The following is a 20,274-nucleotide window of genomic DNA, read 5'->3' as shown; positions in this document are numbered from 1 at the left end:
AAAAGTTTTTTTACTAAATTTAATAAAATAAATAAAATAAACTGATAGTAGCTGCTGGAATATTGATTTTGTAAAAAAAACTTCTGTAGAAATAAAAGAAACAGGATTTTAAGCAAAAAATGTAAAACTGGGGTATATTTTCCAAGTCCACTGAACCCGACCAGGTGAATATTTGCACCCAGATGTGGAAAACAATACCGCCGGAAATCAGTGTTGTAAAACTTTCAATCACGTGCGCGATAAAACAAACGTGTCTAAGTTATGATGATTTAAGAAGTGCATCTGTCGGTTGTGCTGTTGTTTTTCTGCAATAAAAACCAGGCTGTGGAGACTGAGGTGAGACCTGCATGTCCCCTGGGTTGGACTGGATTAGTGGCAGAGATCAGGATGTCGGGAGCGACTCCAAAACACGAGGCCATCTTGTATCAGTCACAGCTCGCTCTGTGATAACCGAATCACTGTGTATATACCCTAAGACAAGCCTCAGTCTGCCTTTCTTACCCAGAAGAAGAGAAAAGGACGCAGATCGGAGGTGTTTTTCTACATGTCCGAAGGCCTATTTCTCGATGACAGTTGAGCGCTCGGAGCTCCCCGACCGCGCTCACACACAACCAACTGCCTTTTTTTTGTTTTTTTTCCTCCTCCTCCACATGTCCCGCCTCCCACGCAGGCCCCCCGACCAATCACCAAGCGCCTTCCCCGATACGTAATGACGTCTCCTAGTCCGGGCGCATGCGCAGTTTCATTTCGTCTAGCGCTCCTCACGGTTCACATCGAAGATGGCGGCAGGCTTCGACCTGCTGGTGGAGGATTCTCTAATTAAAAGAGTGGACAAGAAAGTTTTCGGCGCGATCGCAGCGTGTGCCAGGACCGAGCGCAAAACCTTTTATTGCGTCAACTCCGAGGGAAGAGTACGGGCAGGGGTAAAGAACGATGCTAACTTCGGGATAGTAGGGAATGCAACTAGCTAACGTTAACATTTGTGAGCAAAGAAGCTACTGGCTACGAGGCTTGTGTTTCTAGCAGGTAATCTCGCGGTGTGTGAACCTGCGCTCCCGGTTCAACACATTTCATTCACCACAAGCGTGAAAACGAGCAGCGCGCTCGGTGGAGTCTGCTTTCCACCGTGACCCGCGCTCCTCTCACTCCTCACACGTCTGTTTCCTACTTCGTAGCCCCGTACAGGAGGGGAGAAAAAGGGGGGAACGGTTTCCCGGCTGTTTTAGCTGTGGATGCGAATTAAAACACGGATTAGACCAGGCGCTTCGCTCCGGACTTGAGCGGGGCACCGTGTTAACGCGATCCGGTGCCTCCGGATGCTATGGTAACTACTTTGCCTGGCCACGAAGTCAAGCTCGGGACGTCAACAGTGCAAACTTTGGACGGGGGCGATGCGATGGATCCGCGTTCAGAAAGCACGCCAGCGTCGAGCGGCTCGGCGAGCGAGCCTGCCGCTTCAGCTCCCGTTAACGTGACCGCGCCGGTGGTGAACAACGGGCCCGGCGTAGTGAAAGGACTCGCGAGCGCGCCTTCGACCTCGGGCACGGTGATCCAGACGTCTTTCGTGAGCGCGCCTGGCGGAACCGCCACCACCGCCATCATCAGGCCACCTATGCAACCCGCGACTTTAACCATTAACGGGAGTAACAGTGGCGCCGGCTGCGTGCTGACAGCTGCGACCGGCGTCGCCACCACGGCCAACGCGCCGCTCCCGAACGCCCAGCCTCCTGTCAGCGTGAGCGCGAACCCGGCGGTGTCAATCAAAGCCGAGTCGCCGCAGACCGTGATCCAGAGCGCGGCCCATACCGGATCTCCGCAGGTCTCCCCCGGGGCAGCTAAAGGCGCTGGGCTGATGCATGCGACGACGGCGGTGAGAGGCGGAGCCCCGGTGACAGGAGGCGGGGCTCCGGTGGCATCAGCCGCGGCGGGGTGCGTGAGGACCATCGTGCCGCAACAGGTGCTCGCTCCCCGCCTCCCACAGAGTACCCCGGGCCAGCCGAGCATCCACAACATCCAACTTCCTCCAGGTACTCCACACTTCTCCACATCTCACTCACATCTGCTGTGTCAGGTCTTTACACTCAGTCCACCCTGTACATTATATTATATATATACAAATGTGTGTGTGTGTGTGTGTGTGTGTGTGTGTTATATCAAAGGTTCCCACATTCCTCCCGAAGAATCCCATGTTTTCTGACCACTTACTGTCCCACGTTATTTTTGTTTGTAATCAGGGTGAAAATCACTACAGGCCACATAAGAGGAACTCCAGGACTGGACTTCCAAACCAGTGTATCATGTGATAAAAACTTTTGCAACATGCAGTAGAGGAAACACCAACCCCGTTTAAGTCACTTGGGAAAATGGTGTCATGTTTCTCTGTGTTTTGAAAGTGTGCGCTATAAAACATCATGTAAGGTGCATGGTGGTCATAATGGGCACTGTATGATCCGGACATCTGCGTTGTGGGGGTGAACGGAAAAGTCTGCGAGATGCCATAAGTGCCAAATTAGTGCACTGTATCAGACAGTATCTGGGGACTTTTTACAATGGTGGAATCCAAATGCACCATCAGCATTTATTATAGAGTTGCTGGTTATTAGTTTGTTGGACTGCTTACTTTGAAACTAATTAATCAATTTATTCCCAAAAGCAATTATTCCAACACAATTGGTCCTGTAAATAACGAGAAATTTGACCTTGTGAAATCTGTATCTGTAATATCTGTAATATCATTGTTATATGCGCATATAACAATGAAGGCTCAAGGTCAATGCACCTGTAACTAAAAGCCTGCACTACAGTATTCAACGGCGTGAGCGCTACATTAACGCACACCGCCGCCTCGTTTCGTTTGATCCGACGCAATAAGCAGTGGCATGTGAAAGCACTCCGTCTCGTCCTGACTGCAGTGCCCTAGCTACGTGACACTTGATGTTAAATTTGGCATCGAGAAAGTATTTATGAATGTTCAAGTCGTAGAAATGCTTCCTGAAATCAGTGTTCTCATTCATTATGTCTCTCGTTCAAAACATACTATTAAAAAATATATTTTATTGTTGAGAGTTTTGTATGAGTGCAAACATGATCTAGAACAGGTAAAGTGTCTTTAATAAGGTGATAATAAAGTGATAATTAAGTAGTCCATATTATTAGTTATGAAGGTGTCATTAATGGGCCGTTCACATAAAAACACAATCCACTGGTAAAAGTAAGAGAAACTGTTTATTGTGTCTTATTTGCTTATTTATTTGTTTGATTTTTTTGCTCCTAGATTAATTATGATGGATTTGCACGGGATAATTAACGTCCGTATGAAACGCAAAGAGAGGATCGTTGTTCGGAGCATGCGCATTTTTCGAACTTATCACACTTTTAGTGTAGAAAAAACCGAAGCGTTGACTTCCTGGGGTGTCTTTATAAAAATCGGTGGGAAAACGCTTTTCCTTCAGGACACGGCGAAATCTTTCGGCAAAGACATTTTTGAGAGTGACATTTCCATAAAATCTCGAAAATGCCACTATTTTCTGCTGTCGTTACGAGATGAAAAGGAGAGCGGCTATGAGGAGGGGGAAACGAATTGCATTTCGAAAGAAATTTAAAAGTGAGGTACTCGTAGTCCGTGACTAAGCGTGACACCGTAACAACTCTTGCGTGAACGTACGATGTAGGATGCAGCAGCAGCGATCGCGGATCTGTCGTCTGTCAGGTTTTGGTCGGGACAGATTTTTGCACAGGGCCATCTGGGCTCTCTTGTCAACAGCTTCTGTCCGAAGCTGCGTTAGTTCAACGAGAGACACGAACATACAGTGAATGGGCCCCCAACTGCGGTGTGTGTGTGTGTGTGTGTGTGTGTGTGTGTGTGTGTGTGTGTGTGTGTGTGTGTCTGTGGGGGGGCTAGTGTGTGTGCCGTAATGGCCAGAATGGAGCGTGCGACAATTTCCTCCATTGCTTTTCTTCCTGTTAGTGCAGCACGGACTGCTTTATAAATTGATCAAACACGATGAGATAAGTCTGAACTCGTTCGGTACATAATGAGCATCTGTGGAGTGTTCAGACAAGCTTTTTCACAGCCAAACCAGAGCTGTCATTTGTTCTCCGACAAGCATTTTACATTTACATATACTCGGCATGCTGTTTTATTCAAAGTGGCACAGAGCAGAGACTGGATTTTAAAGGAGCCTACTGCGAGACCAGTCGGACATAACTGATTCAGCTATTAAAATGAGATGTGCTTTGGGTTATGAGCTGTATTTCGTGTGTGTGTGTGTGTGTGGGTGTGTGTTTTCAGGTATGGTGTTGGTGCGAAGTGAAGCTGGCCAGTTGCTCATGATCCCTCAGCAAGTGCTGGCTCACATGCAAGCCGCACGTGCGGCTACTCCCGCCAGCACTGCGCCCGGACAGGTTCCCTCCACACAGGTATTCCACATCACCGCAGAATCTAACTCTCTCTCTCTCTCACACACACACACACACACACTCACTCTACCACTGAGCTCGTATCCAGTATGGAACAATAAGTGTCTCTTAATCCTGTATTATAGTTCATTTATAATGGTATCTTTTGTAACTTTTTACAATTGCTCACATTATACGATGACATAATGAGATTCAAGATGGCGGCGCGGCAGTAGCTCGCAGCGGCCGCCCCGGACCCAAAATGGTGCTTATAACAGGTTTACTAGCGGAGCTATTTTGTGTTTTGTCCTGCACTGTCCTGTGTTGTCCTGTCTTGTGTGGTCTTTGCACTGTTTGCACCAGGTTGCACACATGCACTTTATGTGGCGAGGACATTTACTAGTCCTTAGCCCTGTGTTTTCTGTTTTCTGTGATTGTTGTTGTATGTAGCATCAGGGTTCTGGAGGAACGTTGTTTCATTTCACTGTGTACTGCATCAGCTACATATGGTTGAAATGACAATAAAAGCTTCTTGACTTGATAATTTGTAGTTATTAATAGTTTTATCTGGTTTGTTTATTCAATTAAAATCTACTCTGTTATAAAACACCCCAAACTTCAGTACATTCCAGTAACACCAGTTCATCAGTTCAGTAGATTTATTTCTTTTAGAAATTTTCTTAATTCTTTCCAGTACTGTATTTATAATTCTTTGATGTCTTACTTTATACTACATTAAAGAGTACAGAGTACAGAATACATTGATGGAATGGAAGCTCGTTCCTGTTACTACATTTAGTTTACAACAGCTATAAACAGGTGTTCAAAACCCCCTCTTCCTCTCTTGAAGTTAATAAAACAAAAAAAGCTGCTTCTCATGCTACAGAAAAAGTGCAAAGTGTTTCCTGTGACGGAAAACACAGCTGTAACAACTCAAAAGCGACGATGCTGGAACCTCAACAGAAAAATGCGAAATAAACATCTCTTTACAGAAAGCTGGAACAATTATGTATCGACAAACACATGAATTTGAATTGCTGGTTATTTTAGAGAAACTGAAATGCGAATCAACACCCAATCAGATCAGTCAGAACTGACAGTTCAACAGTGCAGCGGTGTGACCCCTGTAACTCCCAGTGCTGCACATTTGGTTTGTCGTGCTTTAACACTTGTAGAACTTTCCGAGATTATGTTATTTTTTTAAACAGGAGTCAAGATCATTTTTAGCATTATTTTTTTTTTTTTTATAGATGTTTTAAAGCAGGATTACAAATTCGTCATGTGCCACAGCGATTTTCTCTGTAAAATATTTGCTTTTTTGTGTACTTTTGAAACCCAGCTTATGTAATGTATTACAAAAAAAGTTTTGCGCTCCAACTCTTTTCAATACTGTGACTCTTCAGCACTCTGACTCTTTTCAGTACTGTAACTTTTGAGTACTGTAACTTTTCGGTACTCTGACTCTTTTCGGTACTCTGACTCTTTTCAGTACTCTGACTCTTTTCAGTACTCTGACTCTTTTCAGTACTCAGACTTTTTTCAGTGCTGCAATTGTTTTACTATTGTGACTTCAGTACTTCACTATTGTGACTTTTTTTCTTTCTTTCAGTTGTGTGACATCAGTTTTACGATATTTTTCCAGCTCTGTAATTCTTTTCAGTTTTCTGACTTTTCAGTACTGCGATTTTGTTTTTCATTACTATGCTTTTTAGAGTATTCTGACTTTTCAGTATTGTGAGTTATTAGTACTGCAATGTTTTTCAGCACTGATTTTCCCCTTAATACTGCAATCTTAAAAAATCTTTTCACTATTTAGATTTTTTCACTATTGTGACTCTTCAGTGCTCACTACTGCACTTTATATCACTGTAGCTACACTTTTCTGTACACTCTTCAGTACTGCGACTCTTCAGCACTCTGACTCTTCAGTACTCTTTTCAGTGCTGCAATTATTTTCACTTTTGTGACTTCACTACTGCGCTTTTCATTTTTGTGTCTCTGTTCAGCTTTGCGATTTTTTTCATCACTTCAATTCTTTTCAGTATTGTGACTCTTCAGTACTGTGATTTTTTTTTTCAGTATTCCACTCTTTTCAGTACTGCAACTCTTATTTGTATCTTGGCACATTTTATTTAGAAAATTACAGATAGTTCTTTCCTGTTAGACGAAGAGAAAGAGATGGAGAGCAGCTCCTGGCGAAATCATGACCATGCTGGAGTCTGCTGAATGGTCAAACTCGTTATGGTGTCGCTTCTGTTACCAATCTGCTATAGGAAATGTGACAGAATGATGCATAATAAGGTTCCAAAAGCTTCTCAAAGTATTGCTTTTCCTCAATCATGTTTGCTTTGCAGACCCCTGGTGCTCCCATCATGGCCAGACCGGTGACTCCCACCATCATCAAGCAGGGCTCACCTACAACCAGCAGCACCCCTGCTCCCACACTGCAGAGGCCACCCCTGCAGGTAACACACAAACACACACACATTTAACAGCCACATAATAAAACAGTACCCTACAACCTGAAACTCTTCCCAAAGACACTACACATGAGCTCCTTGTTATTTTCTACAGTGCTACAATGCCCGAGTGCTCGCAAGTCACATTTGACTCCGTTCAAACTTGTATATAGTGTGAACGGAGATTAACGTTGCTTAAGACGTCGACAGCGATTGCGTCTCGAACGAATGCAGCCTTTAATAGGTTTTACAAGAACAGATGCTTCAGTCAGATTATTTAATTAGTGGACAACTAATCTCTGTTTTCTGTCTGTCTGGGTTTTTTTCTGTGTTGCCCCACCAATACAACACTGAGCACACAAAAACTACTTTTTGAGAAAGAGCTCGTGTACGTTCTAGTGATCACGTCGACTATACAGAATGTCGTGTTTCATAGTGGAGCTTCATTTTACTTTTATGGACCAGATGACGCACCTGTTTTGAATGTTCAATCATTGGAACGTCCTTTTTGATTTGTTATTTTGATAGTCATGCTGGAGAGAGAACCAAAATATAAAAATAAGTCTAGAAAAATTTGGTCAAAGGTTTTTTTACTTGTCATATGTAAATTATAGCACCGTAAATGTATTATTTTTTTTTCGCAAAGCTGGGGTCAGCCATGATACATCACCCCTGGAGCAGCAGAGGGTTTAGGGCCTTGCTCAAGGGCTCGAGAGTGTCAGCTTGGCGAAACCCCCTAACTTTCCAATCATTAACCACTCAGCGACAGAATATGTTGCAGAAGCGAAAGTAGTTAATTTGCTGTCTGTCTGTCTGTCTGTCTACATTGTTAAGAAGCTGCTTTTTCAATATTATGTATTTAATAATATAAACTCAGTATTAATCATTCAGCCTTAGGATTTCTCAAGTACTTTTTTGCTAAATCTGCTTCAGTTTCAGATTCTTTTGTTGTTTTTGGGTAATTTTTTTTCTTTTCCCAGAAAAGTTTAATGCTGAAATGTCCTTTTCCCTAATGTCTCTCTGTGTGTGAATGTCTCAGCCGACATCGGTGGGCTCTGTGTTGGCGGTGCAGCCGGGCACCGCCCAGAGGATGGTAACTCCCACTACGGGGACCAATGTCACCTTGGCAACGGTGAGAACCTGGGCGTGAACGCCCCTAAACAACACACTGGCAGGAGTTTCATCACAGACAAGCACCTGCACTTGATATTTATATTCGGGAAGAAGTTTCTTCATTTTTATATTTGCTTCCCGAGCAGCTAGACTTTGGGCGCAGTGAATATTTGACGAGCACAACCGCTGAATGCAAGTTCTTTTCTGTATTGCTGTAACATCCTCTACCTGAAAACATATTCAAGTGTTGTTGGAAACAGTTTTAATAATTATGTAATCACTTCTGATTTGGTATGAAGATGTAATAAAGATTGAGCCCAGTCACTTACTTTGTTTTGCTCTGTGTATGCAGGAGACCATGGAAAATGTGAAGAAGTGTAAGAACTTCCTGTCTACGCTGATCAAGCTGGCCACCAGTGCGAAGCAGTCATCGCAAACGGCTGCCAACGTCAAAGAGTTGGTTAAGAACTTGCTGGTGAGTGTGTGGATATGGTTGTGTGTGGATCTGGCAGAGGTGGAAAAGTGCACACATCCTTCACTAAAGTAGAAGTACAGATACTCATGTTTTAAAATGCTCGTGTAAAAATTAAAGTACTGACTACTTTTTTTTTAACAAGATTAAGTAAAGAAGTTTGGGCTCTGACATGTACTTAAGTAATAAGTAGCCGTTACTTCTACCTGTTTTAGTGTCACGCTGGTAACCGGACGTCACGTCATATTCATTTTAGGGCTGTAAATCAATTAATATATCAAATCGCGATTAATCACACGATTGTCGTGAGTTAACTCAAAATCACACATAAAAACTTAATCACACATTTTTATGTTTTAAATGTACCTTAAATGAATACTTTCCAATTTTTTTTATACTCTAATCAACATGGCCATGAACATTTATGGATGCTTTACACAAATGCATGTTTATTATTAGTGAAATCAAACTCAACATAGAGCATAAAGACAAAATATTCTTGTAAAAGATTTTTAGTAATTATGGTGTTTAAAATGACGGAAATCATCAGGACACCAAACGGAACCTTTGCTTTGTTTCCACACGGACGGATGATGAGGTGATACCGGAAAAACTGTACCTCTTCAACCTTTTATACGGATTACATAATCAGAGAATTTTTGTATTTGATGTGAATTGGTTGAATTAAAAGTAGACTTTTACACACGCACAGCGTTTTGTTATTATGTGTACAATTAAAGGTGAATCCTTCGAATGATGTATTGCTCTTATCTGTACGAAAAAAAAAGACGTTACTTTTTTGCGTGATGAGGAAAAAATGCCACAAAACGCGCCGGTGCGTTTGTCGACCCCTAGAGGGTTAATTGTGTGCATCATGGCGGATTTCGGTGCTGATTTTTGACTCGGCGCATCAATAAAAAAACAAATGTTTACTGATTAAAAATAGATTTTCGTTGTTTATTTATTCAATTCTTATATCTGGGTAACGAAATGACGTCTTGAATGATCGTTGAAGGTTTTAAAATGTATATTTTTAATAAAAACGATCAAACAGGAAAGCGCGTTGCATTAATCGCGCGTTAATAGAACCAGTGCCGTTAAAATGAATTAGCATTTTGACAGGCTTACTTGATACATTAATACAAAACTAATTAAAAATGTTGTTACCTAATGATGAACATCCACCATATAGTACACAAGCAGAGAACAGATGATGATGATCAGGAAAGTCTCTGTTCTCAGTCATGTTTACATCACTGACTCGCTCTGTCTCATCCACGTTAAACCCAGACGTCTTGTTGCCTTCTGCCTGCTCATTATTAGCTTCGTAAACAAGTCTACGTCTGTGGTGTGTTCGAGTCTCTGGTAGTGGTAGATTGAAAAAGCTGCGCAATGACAGGAAACAGGTTGATGGGCTAAAAACAGTGAGAAGGAAAAATATTTTTTAAAAAGGTAATAAGTAGAAAGTACAGATATTTGTGTAAAAATGTAATGAGTGAAAGTAAAAAGTAAAATACTGATACCAGAAAAATTTGTACTTCATTACACCTCTGTAATCTGGACACCTAGATAATGTGTGTAAAAGTGTGAAAAGGGTAGTGTGTGTGTGTGTGTGTGTGTGTGTTACTGTAAGTGTCAGGAGTAGTTTTTAGTGCATTTATTTTAACAGCTAAAAGAAATCAACACGATCATTATCCTCATCTCAAAAAGGTTCCATTGTTTTGATTTGAGCCTTCATCAACATATTGTCTGAGATGTCTTCACATCGCATGTCCAAAGACATTAGAACCTATACAGCATTATGCTTACTCATGTTTAACTGTGATCTGACGGTTAATTAGGAGCTTTTGTGCTCCAGTTTTGTTTTGTTTGGGTTTTATCCTGTGAATACAGTGAATACAGTGTTTTGCATGCATGCTAATTAATCCACTTGATGCCTCACAACACCCAGTCAGTTTACTGATCACCCCCAAAGAAAGTTATACTTAGCATTCCTTAGCATAACTCATTTACACTTTAACTTCAGGATATGGCCTCTGGGGCGCACCCAGGAGGATCCGAGACTGATATAAAAACGTGTCTATCAATCGTTAAACAATGTCCCATCGTAAATCTTTGTGTTTGCAGGAAGGGACGATTGAAGCGGAGGACTTCACCAGCAGGTTATACAAGGAGCTTAACTCTTCACCCCAGCCTTATCTCGTGCCTTTTTTAAAGGTGAACTAAAACTCCCATTCCCATGTATATTAGTCTTACGAGTGCAAAGCAGAACCTTTTAAATTTGTATTTGTAGTCTTCATTCACTACATCGTTTATTAAAGCTCATTATCCCTTCAAATACATTTTTATTCCAGACCTGTAATCTGCTCTGCACTTCTTCCTCCTCATTAAGTGTGTGTGTGTGTGTGTGTGTGTGTGTGTGTGTGTGTGTGTGTGTGTGTTTGTTTCTGCAGAGGAGTCTTCCCACACTGAGAAAACTCACCCCAGACTCCCTGGCCTTCATCCAGCAGAGCCAAGGCCTACAGCCAAACAAACCTACAGCCAGTGTGGTGCTGACCAACACTACGACAGCTAATGCTGCCATCGTTTCTCCTGCAACTCCTGCTGCATCCGTACCTTCTGCAACTCCTTCAGTTTCCGTGGGCACCGCAACAAGCGTTGCATCCGCTGCAGCCGCCACGGCCCCGCGCACGCTCGCCCAGCCCGCTCTCGCCACCGCCAGCCAGCCCGCCTCAATGGTAATGCAGAGCAGTTCTGGTTCACTTTTGAAATGAAGTCCTGGAGCCATTTTAACAGTGAAGATAAAACAAAAACAAGAAATACAAATAATAATATTCATAATGAAATGCTCATTCCTTATTCTCTTCACTTAACTGACAGCTTGATGGATAACGCTATTAAATCATTACAGAAACAGGCTACGATTCACACCTTTTCCTTAAGATTTTTTTTTGGTTGATAATATTTTCCCTCTCTGCATTCGTTAAACTGGTTCATTGTCCACCAATCATCTTCGCAGGACGATAGCCTGGGTGAGACTGGAAAGTAAATGAAATAGTCTCAGGTTGATTTGGTGAAATTGTGAAGATCTTTCCTAAATAATGAAAGGTTCTTGCTGGAATTCAGCCACAGTGACATCCAGCAAATTTCCCCAAGCTATCACAGTAATATTGCATCTTTTTATAAAGTAAGATTTCTTAAACATTTAATAAAAAATAAAAATCAAGATTTAAACCAATAGGGTTATATAGGCTGTATAGGGAATGTTCTATATCTAAATATTTAAATTTACATACATTTAAATATTTAGATATAGAACATATAGATATGCAACAACATGGTTACAATTAACAATGAAATTAACATATACATTTGACAATGTATATGATTTTATTCATAATTCTTTTTTAAATTGAAGTTTCATTGATGAAAATAAAACCAGTAGGTCATTTTTGTGAATATTGGCTGCCATTATGATTGTTGTTGTTGTTATAATCATTATCATTATTATGATTTGTTGATTCATTTCTGATATGATGTTATTTGACATTTACTTTTTAATTTTAGCTACCAAAAGACCCCAAACTTTTGTCTGATCTGTTTCTTAGTAGCCAGCGTATTGGATTGGACTGAGCTGGTTTGTGTGCTGTGTTGTGTCTTTGTGCAGGTGTTGCAGTCTCAGCAGCAGGGTGCGATCGTGAAGCCCCCCCAGGTGACTCTGGCTGCTCCAATGGTAACGCTCAGGGGTCAGCCACACAGCCGCATCGTAGTGGGGCAACCTCAAGTGCAGGTCAAACAGATCAACACAGGTGTGTTTGCTGAATGGCAGGGTTTTTCAACCTTTAGCGAGTGACCCCATTTTCAGGGTCCGAAATTCTTCCTTTCACCCTCTGTGGCTTTTAATTGATGTTTTATTGGGTGCGACGCTGTAGAAATATAAAATGTGAACTGAAATGATGTGATGAAATAACCTCCAGTTTGTGTCACACGCAGTGGCTATGAAGCCTGGGATGGTGAGTGGAGTGAAGGTCTCTCCCAGCCCTGTGGCTCTAAACGCCGCTCAGAGGAACAAGCTGAAGGATGGTGGGGCGTTTAAGTAAGTGAGTGTGAGTGTGTGAGTCTGTGTGTGTGAGTCTGTGTGTGAGTCTGTGTGTGTGAGTCTGTGTGTGAGTCTGTGTGTGTGTGTGTGTGTGTGTGTGTGTGTGTGTGTGTGAGTGAGTCTGTGTGTGAGTGTGAGTGTGTGAGTGAGCCAATAACCAACATAATAAAAATCACAAGCAGGTTTGAAATGTACTTGACCATGTACATACATTGTTGTTATATGTATAACTGTGAAATGCTGATTCTAGTTATTTATTTAAATAAAAAATAAAAATTATAAAAAAAGTAATTTTTGATTACACAAAGGATTAAATCAGTATCACATGTTGTTGTGTATTCAGAGAGTTAATGATTAATTTCAATATAATATATAATTAATTCATATATAAATATAATATAATTTCAATAATGGTTAATTTTAATATCTGATGATAAAAGAATCCTTAGTGCTAGTACTGTCCAAACATTGTATCAGAATAAGTGTTATTTAAACACATTTGCATTTAAATGAATGTTTTAACATTATTATATAAATGATATATATAATAATTAAAATTCCCGCACACTTCCTACATCGAGATGTGCTCACTTATGCCACTTGGAGTACATACTTATATAGCAAAAATATATATAGTGTTTTTACTATGACTACAAGTATTACTATTTCTAATACTACTACTACTAATACTGCTTTCAATCACACATCTTTTTGCAGTGAAATAAATAAATGCCTGTATGTGTTTGTAGGGACGATGACGATATCAATGACGTAGCCTCCATGGCCGGCGTGAATCTATCGGAGGAGAGCGCACGAATCCTGGCCACCAACTCGGACTTAGTAGGGGCCGTGACTCGCTCTTGCAAGGATGAAGCCTTTCTGTTCTCAGTTGCACTGCAGCGCAGGATGCTGGACATCGGTTTGTATTAACTTTTCTCCGTGTCCTGCAATTCTAATGAATTTTGAGTTTTTCTTTACAGATACTATGGAGAAGAAAGTTCGTGTACACTTGACCCTAAGATTTATTTGTGTTTTTTGAACATCCCATTTCACAGTTAGTTTCTATTTGCTGTTAGAATAACTTCTACTCTTCTGTGGCTGTGGAGAATTCCCACTCAGTCTACTATAAATGTCGGTCAGGCACTGATGTAGGGTTGAGGATTCCTGGGGTACAGTCAGCCTTCACATTCATTTTAAATGTGTTGAGTAGGGTTAAGGTCAGAGCTCTATAGCAGGCCACTCAAGATCTTTCAGTTCAACCCATGTAAAGCATTAACATCTCTTCATGGAGATGGTTTTGTGCAAAGGCACATGGTCCTAGTGAAACAGGTTTGGGTCTCCTAGTTTAAGGGAAAAGTAATGTTATGGAATCCAGACACAACCTATACAATTGTTTGACTCCAACTTTGTGGTAAAAGTTTGGGAAAGAACCCCATATGGCTGGAAAAGTCAGGTGTCCCAATACTTTGTCCAAATAGTGTATGATCTCCAAAGAGATAATATCTTCTGGGATAGCTCTGGCCATAGGGGCTTATCACCTCTTTTTTTTTATGTGTAAGAGTTACGCAGGGAATTAAACAGAGACTTTGTGTTTTAGGACAATAATCATTAACAAGGAGAGGGGTGATAAAGTAATTTTAACTTTCCTACTATATTAGAACGAGTGAATCAATATATCTATACTTGGCATCTGGGAAAAAAGTCATGCTGTTAGAGAAAATTTAACACTTTCTACACCAGGACTGTGAATTCAATAGTGCCAGTAGACATAAGTTCAAACTTCAGCATCACCAAGGTGTGACTCAGTAGTGAACCTACCTACCAAATTCCCATCAGGGCTTTACATACCCAGCTCGTCTTTATTTTTATCTCCTTGGTCCAGCATTTTGTCCTCTTGGGTTAACTTTATTTATTGCCATGTTACATGCTCGAAAATGGCAAGCATGTAACATGGCAATAAATAGATTTTTTTTGTATAAAATAAAAATAATTTTTTATACTTTAAAAAAAAAAAGCACCCTGTCTAGGAAATGGAAATAATTAAATGTTTAAAAGTTTTAAAAACAGGGACACACCCCTGCCCCCAAATATTATACAGCATATTGTACAATTGTATATCCCACATTCTGTACACATATTGTGCCTGACACACATCCTGCTCTAATATAACATCATATACACCGCCCGTCCAATAACAGAATTCAATTCTCAACCTGGATTTCAGCTAAGCAAATAGGTAAGAGTATCCTAGTGGATAATTACCGCATGGATGATTGTTTTAACTGGCAACAAGTTATTTAACCCGAACTGATTCAGTGTGTAGCTTCTCATTTCTCAAACAACAATGTGAGAAGACACATCATGTGGTCGTGGAAAAAATGTTAATCTGTTTCAGAAGGTCAAATTATTGGCGTGCATCAAGCGAAGAGAACATCTAGGGAGTTTGCTGAAACTACTAAAATTGGGTTAAGAACTGTCCAATGTGTTATTAAACACATCATCTTCGAGGAAACATGGTCTGATCTCGAACAATCGTATCGGCGATCACTTAAACGTTCGGTGAAATCAAATTGTAAAAAAACAGTAGAACTCACGACTATGTTTATTAGTGACAGTAAAAGCATTTCCACACGCACTATACAAAGGGAACTCAAGGGATTGGGACTAAACAGCTGTGTAGCTTTAAGAAAACCACTTATCAGTGAAGCTAATCGGAAAAAGGCTTCAAATTGCTAGGGAGCATAAAGATTGGACTCTGGAGTAATAGAAGATCATGTGGTCTGATGAGTCCAGATTTACTCTGTCTCAGAGTGATGGGCACATCAGGGTAAGAAGAGAGGTGGATGAATTAATGCACACATCATGCCTACTGCCTACTGTACAAGCCTGTGGGGGCAGGGCTATGATCTGGGGTCGCTGCAGTTGGTCAGGTCGAGGTTCAGCAACGTTATGTGCCCAAAGAATGAGGTCAGCTGACTGACTGCCTGAATATACTGAATGAGCAGGTTATTCCATCAATGGATTTTCATCATTTTTATGGATTGGCCACCACAGAGTCCAGACCTTTACCCCATTGACGATTTTTGGGATGTGCTGGAAATTTTTTTATTGGATGGGCAGTGTATGTTCATATGTATATGTTTATATTTATTTTAAATGTATTTGCTGACAAGTTACATTTTTACTCTGAGTCTTTATATTCATTTATTACATCCTGTACATATAATTACATATTTACTGCCATTCTTAACTTGTACAATTGCTACTATTTGCACTTCTGGTAGATGCTAAACTGCATTACCTCATGTGCAGGTAAACGGTTTGGAGTGACTGAAATGGGCCCCGAAGTGGTGAACCTGGTGTCTCACGCCACTCAGCAGAGACTGCAAAACCTTTTAGAGAAAGTCACCGTCATTGCACAGCAAAAGAACATGAACTATAAGGTGTGTATTCCTGCAACCGGTGTCCAAGTGTATTTTGCAAAACGTGTATATAAGACCCGAGAACGCCGTGTAGAACAGCTGTAGTTCTGCTGTTACGGTTGTCAATAAACTCTTAGTTCCTGCTAATAATGTATACATGAATATGCAGCTGTATTTGTTTCCAGTCCTCTGCATTAATGTGTGTACGTGCCTGACTGTGTGTTGCGCAGGAGGACGCACGGTTCGAGCAGGTGACTGATGTTCGCGCACAGCTGAAGTATTTCGAACAGCTGGACCAGCTGGAAAAGCAGAGAAAGGAAGAGCAGGAGAGGGAAATTCTAATGAAGGCGGCCAAGGTAAAACGCACAAACAGTTTTATACCAGAGCAGATGTGCTACTTTTACAACGCACACTTCATGAACACACAAGCAGTGTATACATATACACACTCCTGGCATGCCAGTTTATTCGCTATTCCTTCATCGTGCAGTTTTATCTGTAATTTGAGCAGATTTTGAAAATACAGTGTATTTCATTCGGCCATTCGTGCAGTTGTGTAATGAATAATTGGGCTGCAGCCCCATCTACTGGTGAATACTTGTTTTTGTTTTTTTTTTCCATAGCAGAGGAAGTTGCGGTTGACATGGTTTGTGATTGATCTCTCAACGTGTGTGTGATTTCACTCTTGCTAATTCTTCTGCGACGATGTTTTGCAGTCTCGGTCTCGGCAGGAGGATCCGGAGCAGTTGCGGTTGAAACAAAAGGCCAAAGAGGTGCGTCGGTGTTCTCCGTTTCTGCACTTGTTTAAATGAATGAGCGTGGAGATCGATATTTAGCCGATTTCCTTGTATATATTGTTGTGTGTGTGTGTGTGTGTGTGTGTGTGTGTGTGTGTGTAACAGATGCAGCAACAGGAGCTCGCGCAGATAAGACAGAGAGATGCAAACTTGACAGCGCTGGCTGCTATCGGGCCGAGAAAAAAGCGGAAACTTGACTCACCTGCTCTCGGCACTGATGCAGAGGTACAAAATAGCAGTTTATATGAGCTCTAAGTTTTTGACTTGAAAGCCTTTCAACAAGCCTTTTATTCCATCTTCATTAGGAGTGCTGAGACGATGTTTTGAAAGCTTTAAAAATGGAAATCTTGAGGAAACTCTATAAGGCATTAATGAGACTTTAGACACTGTATATTGTAGTTTATCTTCCACTACAGTGTGAATCCTATGAGGATTAGTCACTTTGTTCCCATGGAGCACTACACTTTTGGACTATTGATTGGAAAGTAATCTGTGAGGGGAGACATGAGTTTAAATTTCAGCAACACCAAGCAGACCCCATTGTCTTTCTGTAAGACTTTAATTTCTCAATTGAATTTTGTCTCAGTTGTATCTCACATAGGTTTTAAGTCACTTTGAGTGAAAAACGTAGCACAATGAAACAAGTTAAGGGATTAGACTCTGCCTCGTTAAGGTTACAGGTTCAAATCCCACCACCATTAAGCTGCCACTGCTGCGCCTTTTGAACAAGACCCTTAACCTTCAACTTCTTGATTGTATAATATTGATAAGATCATCTGTCGAATGGGGGAAATGTGTAGGAGTTTAATTTATTGATTCTTATAATAAAAATAAGAAAAATAAACAAGTGTGGGAAATTGCCACAAGTGGAGGTGGTCGTTTTTAAAAAAGAAAATTAAACCAGACCGTTAAAGTAAAAAAAAAAATCTAAATTAATTAAATTGTAAGAGTTTTTATTCTTACTCTGTTACCAAATGATCCATGGCCTGATAATGTTATTGGCTACATTTGTTGTATAAATCAAAGCCATGTGAATGGAATAATAAATCCGCTGCCAAACCATTGGATTGACAAGCATTACGTTGGAATCTGCCTAGTAAGCAAATAAAACACCTTATACACAAATGGCAAAAGTTTGTGGACATCTGATCCTAACCCTTGCATGTCCTTTTTAAACCTCCCAGTCCAATTTTTATTTTAATTTTAGTTAATTGTTTTTGCTGTTAAGGTCGTGGTATTTTTACATACACAGAATACATAGCTTTTTTTCTGGGGCACTTTATAAAGGTGTTTATTTATCACTGTAGCAGAATAAAATCACGTTTCGCTTCTCTGTTTTTTTCTCTCGTACTAAATCCATACACTCTGCTGCCAAGCTTTTGTCCCTGTTCTGCGTTGAGTGGAGCGAATAATTGTCAGACTATTTAGTTGACATATCTATTAATCTTTTTTTTTTTTTACTGACGGGAGTGGCCTATCACTGTCTCTCTTTTCCACGTGCTATTTATTTCATTCTATTTATTTCTATTATGTTTAGAGCGCACACTGGGCATTCGTCCCATAATCCCTTCTGAGCAATTTAAGTCTGACGTGTACTGACGAGCCAGAATGCATTGGTTTCTCTTTAAACATGGAAAATCAATTACATTTCTCAATGTGTGTGTGTGTGTGTGTGTGTGTGTGTGTGTGTGTGTGTGTGTGTGTGTGTGTGTTGTTCTCTCAGGGTTCCGGGTCTTCATCGAGCTCGTCTGCAGGTTTAAGTGGCGGCGCATCGCGGCAATTCACCCGCCACCGCATCACGCGTGTGAACCTCAGGGATCTGCTTTTCTGCTTAGAGAACGAGAGAGAAAGCAGTCGCTCGCAGCTGCTCTACCGGGCCCTGCTCAAATAGCAGCTCGATTAGAGAGCAGCGCTCACACGAACCGCTGATTACGGAGCAGCACAATTACTGTGCGGCGCTCAGGTCGCAGCTGCATTTCAGAGCAGTGCTCGAATAGAAGGCGGAGTAATGAGCACTCGAGAGCAGTCTGATTTACAGAGCTGCTGAGTTCAGACAGCAGCGGCTCTGTCGAGTCGACAGGCTGCGTTCAGACAGCAGCGTCTCTGATGGTTGCAGCTCCACCGGATGCTGCTTTATTAACGAATCCTCTACTGTGCACAGCTCGAGCAGCGGAACGCGTATGCAGCGCCGCTCAAATAGCAACCTGTCTCTACTGCTCCGTCTCGCGTCCGGCCATCGTCTTTTCTCTCCTTTCCTGTGTGTCATCTTATCTTCGTTCTTCTTTCTCATGCCATCTTTGTCTTTGTTTCACTCGTTTCCTCTACACTCTATTCTAACTTAGTCATTCAAACGCCCACTCTCTCTCTCTCTCTCTCTCTCTCTCTCTCTCTCTCTCTCTCTCACACACTCCTGTTTCACCCCTTTGTTTCCCGGCCCACTCTGTTTCATGTTGGTTTTAGCTTCCCTGTGCTCTTGATTTTAATCTAATGAAAATGTGTCTAAAGAAATTTGCAGTTATATATCCAATGTTTTTTTTTCTTAGAGGGTGGCTTTGTAATGCGCAAATTTGCCGATGTTTAAAAAAAAAAGAAAAAGAAAAAAAAAAGAAAGAATACACAATGAAACTGCCCGTTCATTTTGTATTTGTGTTTTTATAAAAGAGGTTTTACGAAATAAAAATCACAAATGTTTCTATAAAACACCTGTTTTTGTCATTTTTATGAAGCCCATTAATTTGCCACTTTAGTTGCAGCTTTTTTCGTTTGTGACTGGCCGTGTCCCAGCTTCATATTATTTGTGATATCCGTATTATAATACGGATTATTTGCTATACTTCATACTCTTGCAGCTCTTTATCTTGTAACGATGTAGACGAGTCTCTCGGGACAGTATCGATTGAAGGTCATTACTACCTCAAACAACTGATTGATAAGTAGACCGATTGCTGCTCACGGTTTGAAGAAAAGCAGGTCATTTTGTTTTTTATTTGTTAATATAAAAAGTATACAATTTCTGATATTAATTAGCCAAATTGTTCTCCAAATGGATTCAGGGGATCACAAAACATGCAATACCATACTACTAATAATACCACAACAACTTCTGCTAGTACTACAACAACTTATTAATAGGTTATATAATTTATATAATAATTTTCAATAATCACAAGTCATTTTAATAACAAATGTTTTCTGTGAGTGGACAATCCCAGAGCAAAAAGTGCTCCAAGAAATTACTGGCTTTAGTGAATACCCACATTATTATCAAACACATCCGAATGTTAAGTCTAATAATAGCTGGATCATTTAAATAAAAAAATATTTGAACTCTGAAAGCTATTTTTGTATGATGAACAATCTAATATTCATTTGTATTTATTTGCTGGCATTCTTTTTCCATATTTGTAAGTCAGCTGATGAATATTCATAACCCAGGGGTGTATACTTATACATATTCATGGTCACCAGATGGTTTCAGTGTAAAGACGCTGTAAGTCGAACAGCTGTTCTGAGT

At 40.8% G+C, this 20,274-nt stretch overlaps 1 protein-coding gene across 1 annotated transcript; it reads left to right on the top strand.

The window, feature by feature from the left end:
- The first annotated feature begins 758 nt into the window (after positions 1-758).
- On the top strand, positions 759-19,370 carry taf4a (TAF4A RNA polymerase II, TATA box binding protein (TBP)-associated factor). The gene is made up of 15 exons (XM_046874772.1): positions 759-2,027; positions 4,292-4,419; positions 6,753-6,863; positions 7,897-7,989; positions 8,323-8,445; positions 10,570-10,659; positions 10,896-11,180; positions 12,110-12,251; positions 12,436-12,538; positions 13,291-13,460; positions 15,854-15,984; positions 16,194-16,319; positions 16,680-16,736; positions 16,866-16,985; positions 18,484-19,370. Exons 1-15 carry the CDS (start codon positions 1,322-1,324, stop codon positions 18,649-18,651), a joined length of 2,553 nt encoding a protein of 850 aa, XP_046730728.1. The 5' UTR covers positions 759-1,321; the 3' UTR covers positions 18,652-19,370.
- Positions 19,371-20,274: the final 904 nt, after the last annotated feature.

The sequence above is a fragment of the Silurus meridionalis genome, chromosome 19, assembly GCF_014805685.1.
Source record: "Silurus meridionalis isolate SWU-2019-XX chromosome 19, ASM1480568v1, whole genome shotgun sequence".
NCBI lineage: Eukaryota > Metazoa > Chordata > Actinopteri > Siluriformes > Siluridae > Silurus > Silurus meridionalis.
Note: the sequence above shows the minus strand (reverse complement) of the source record. Positions and strands in the feature narration are given on the sequence as shown.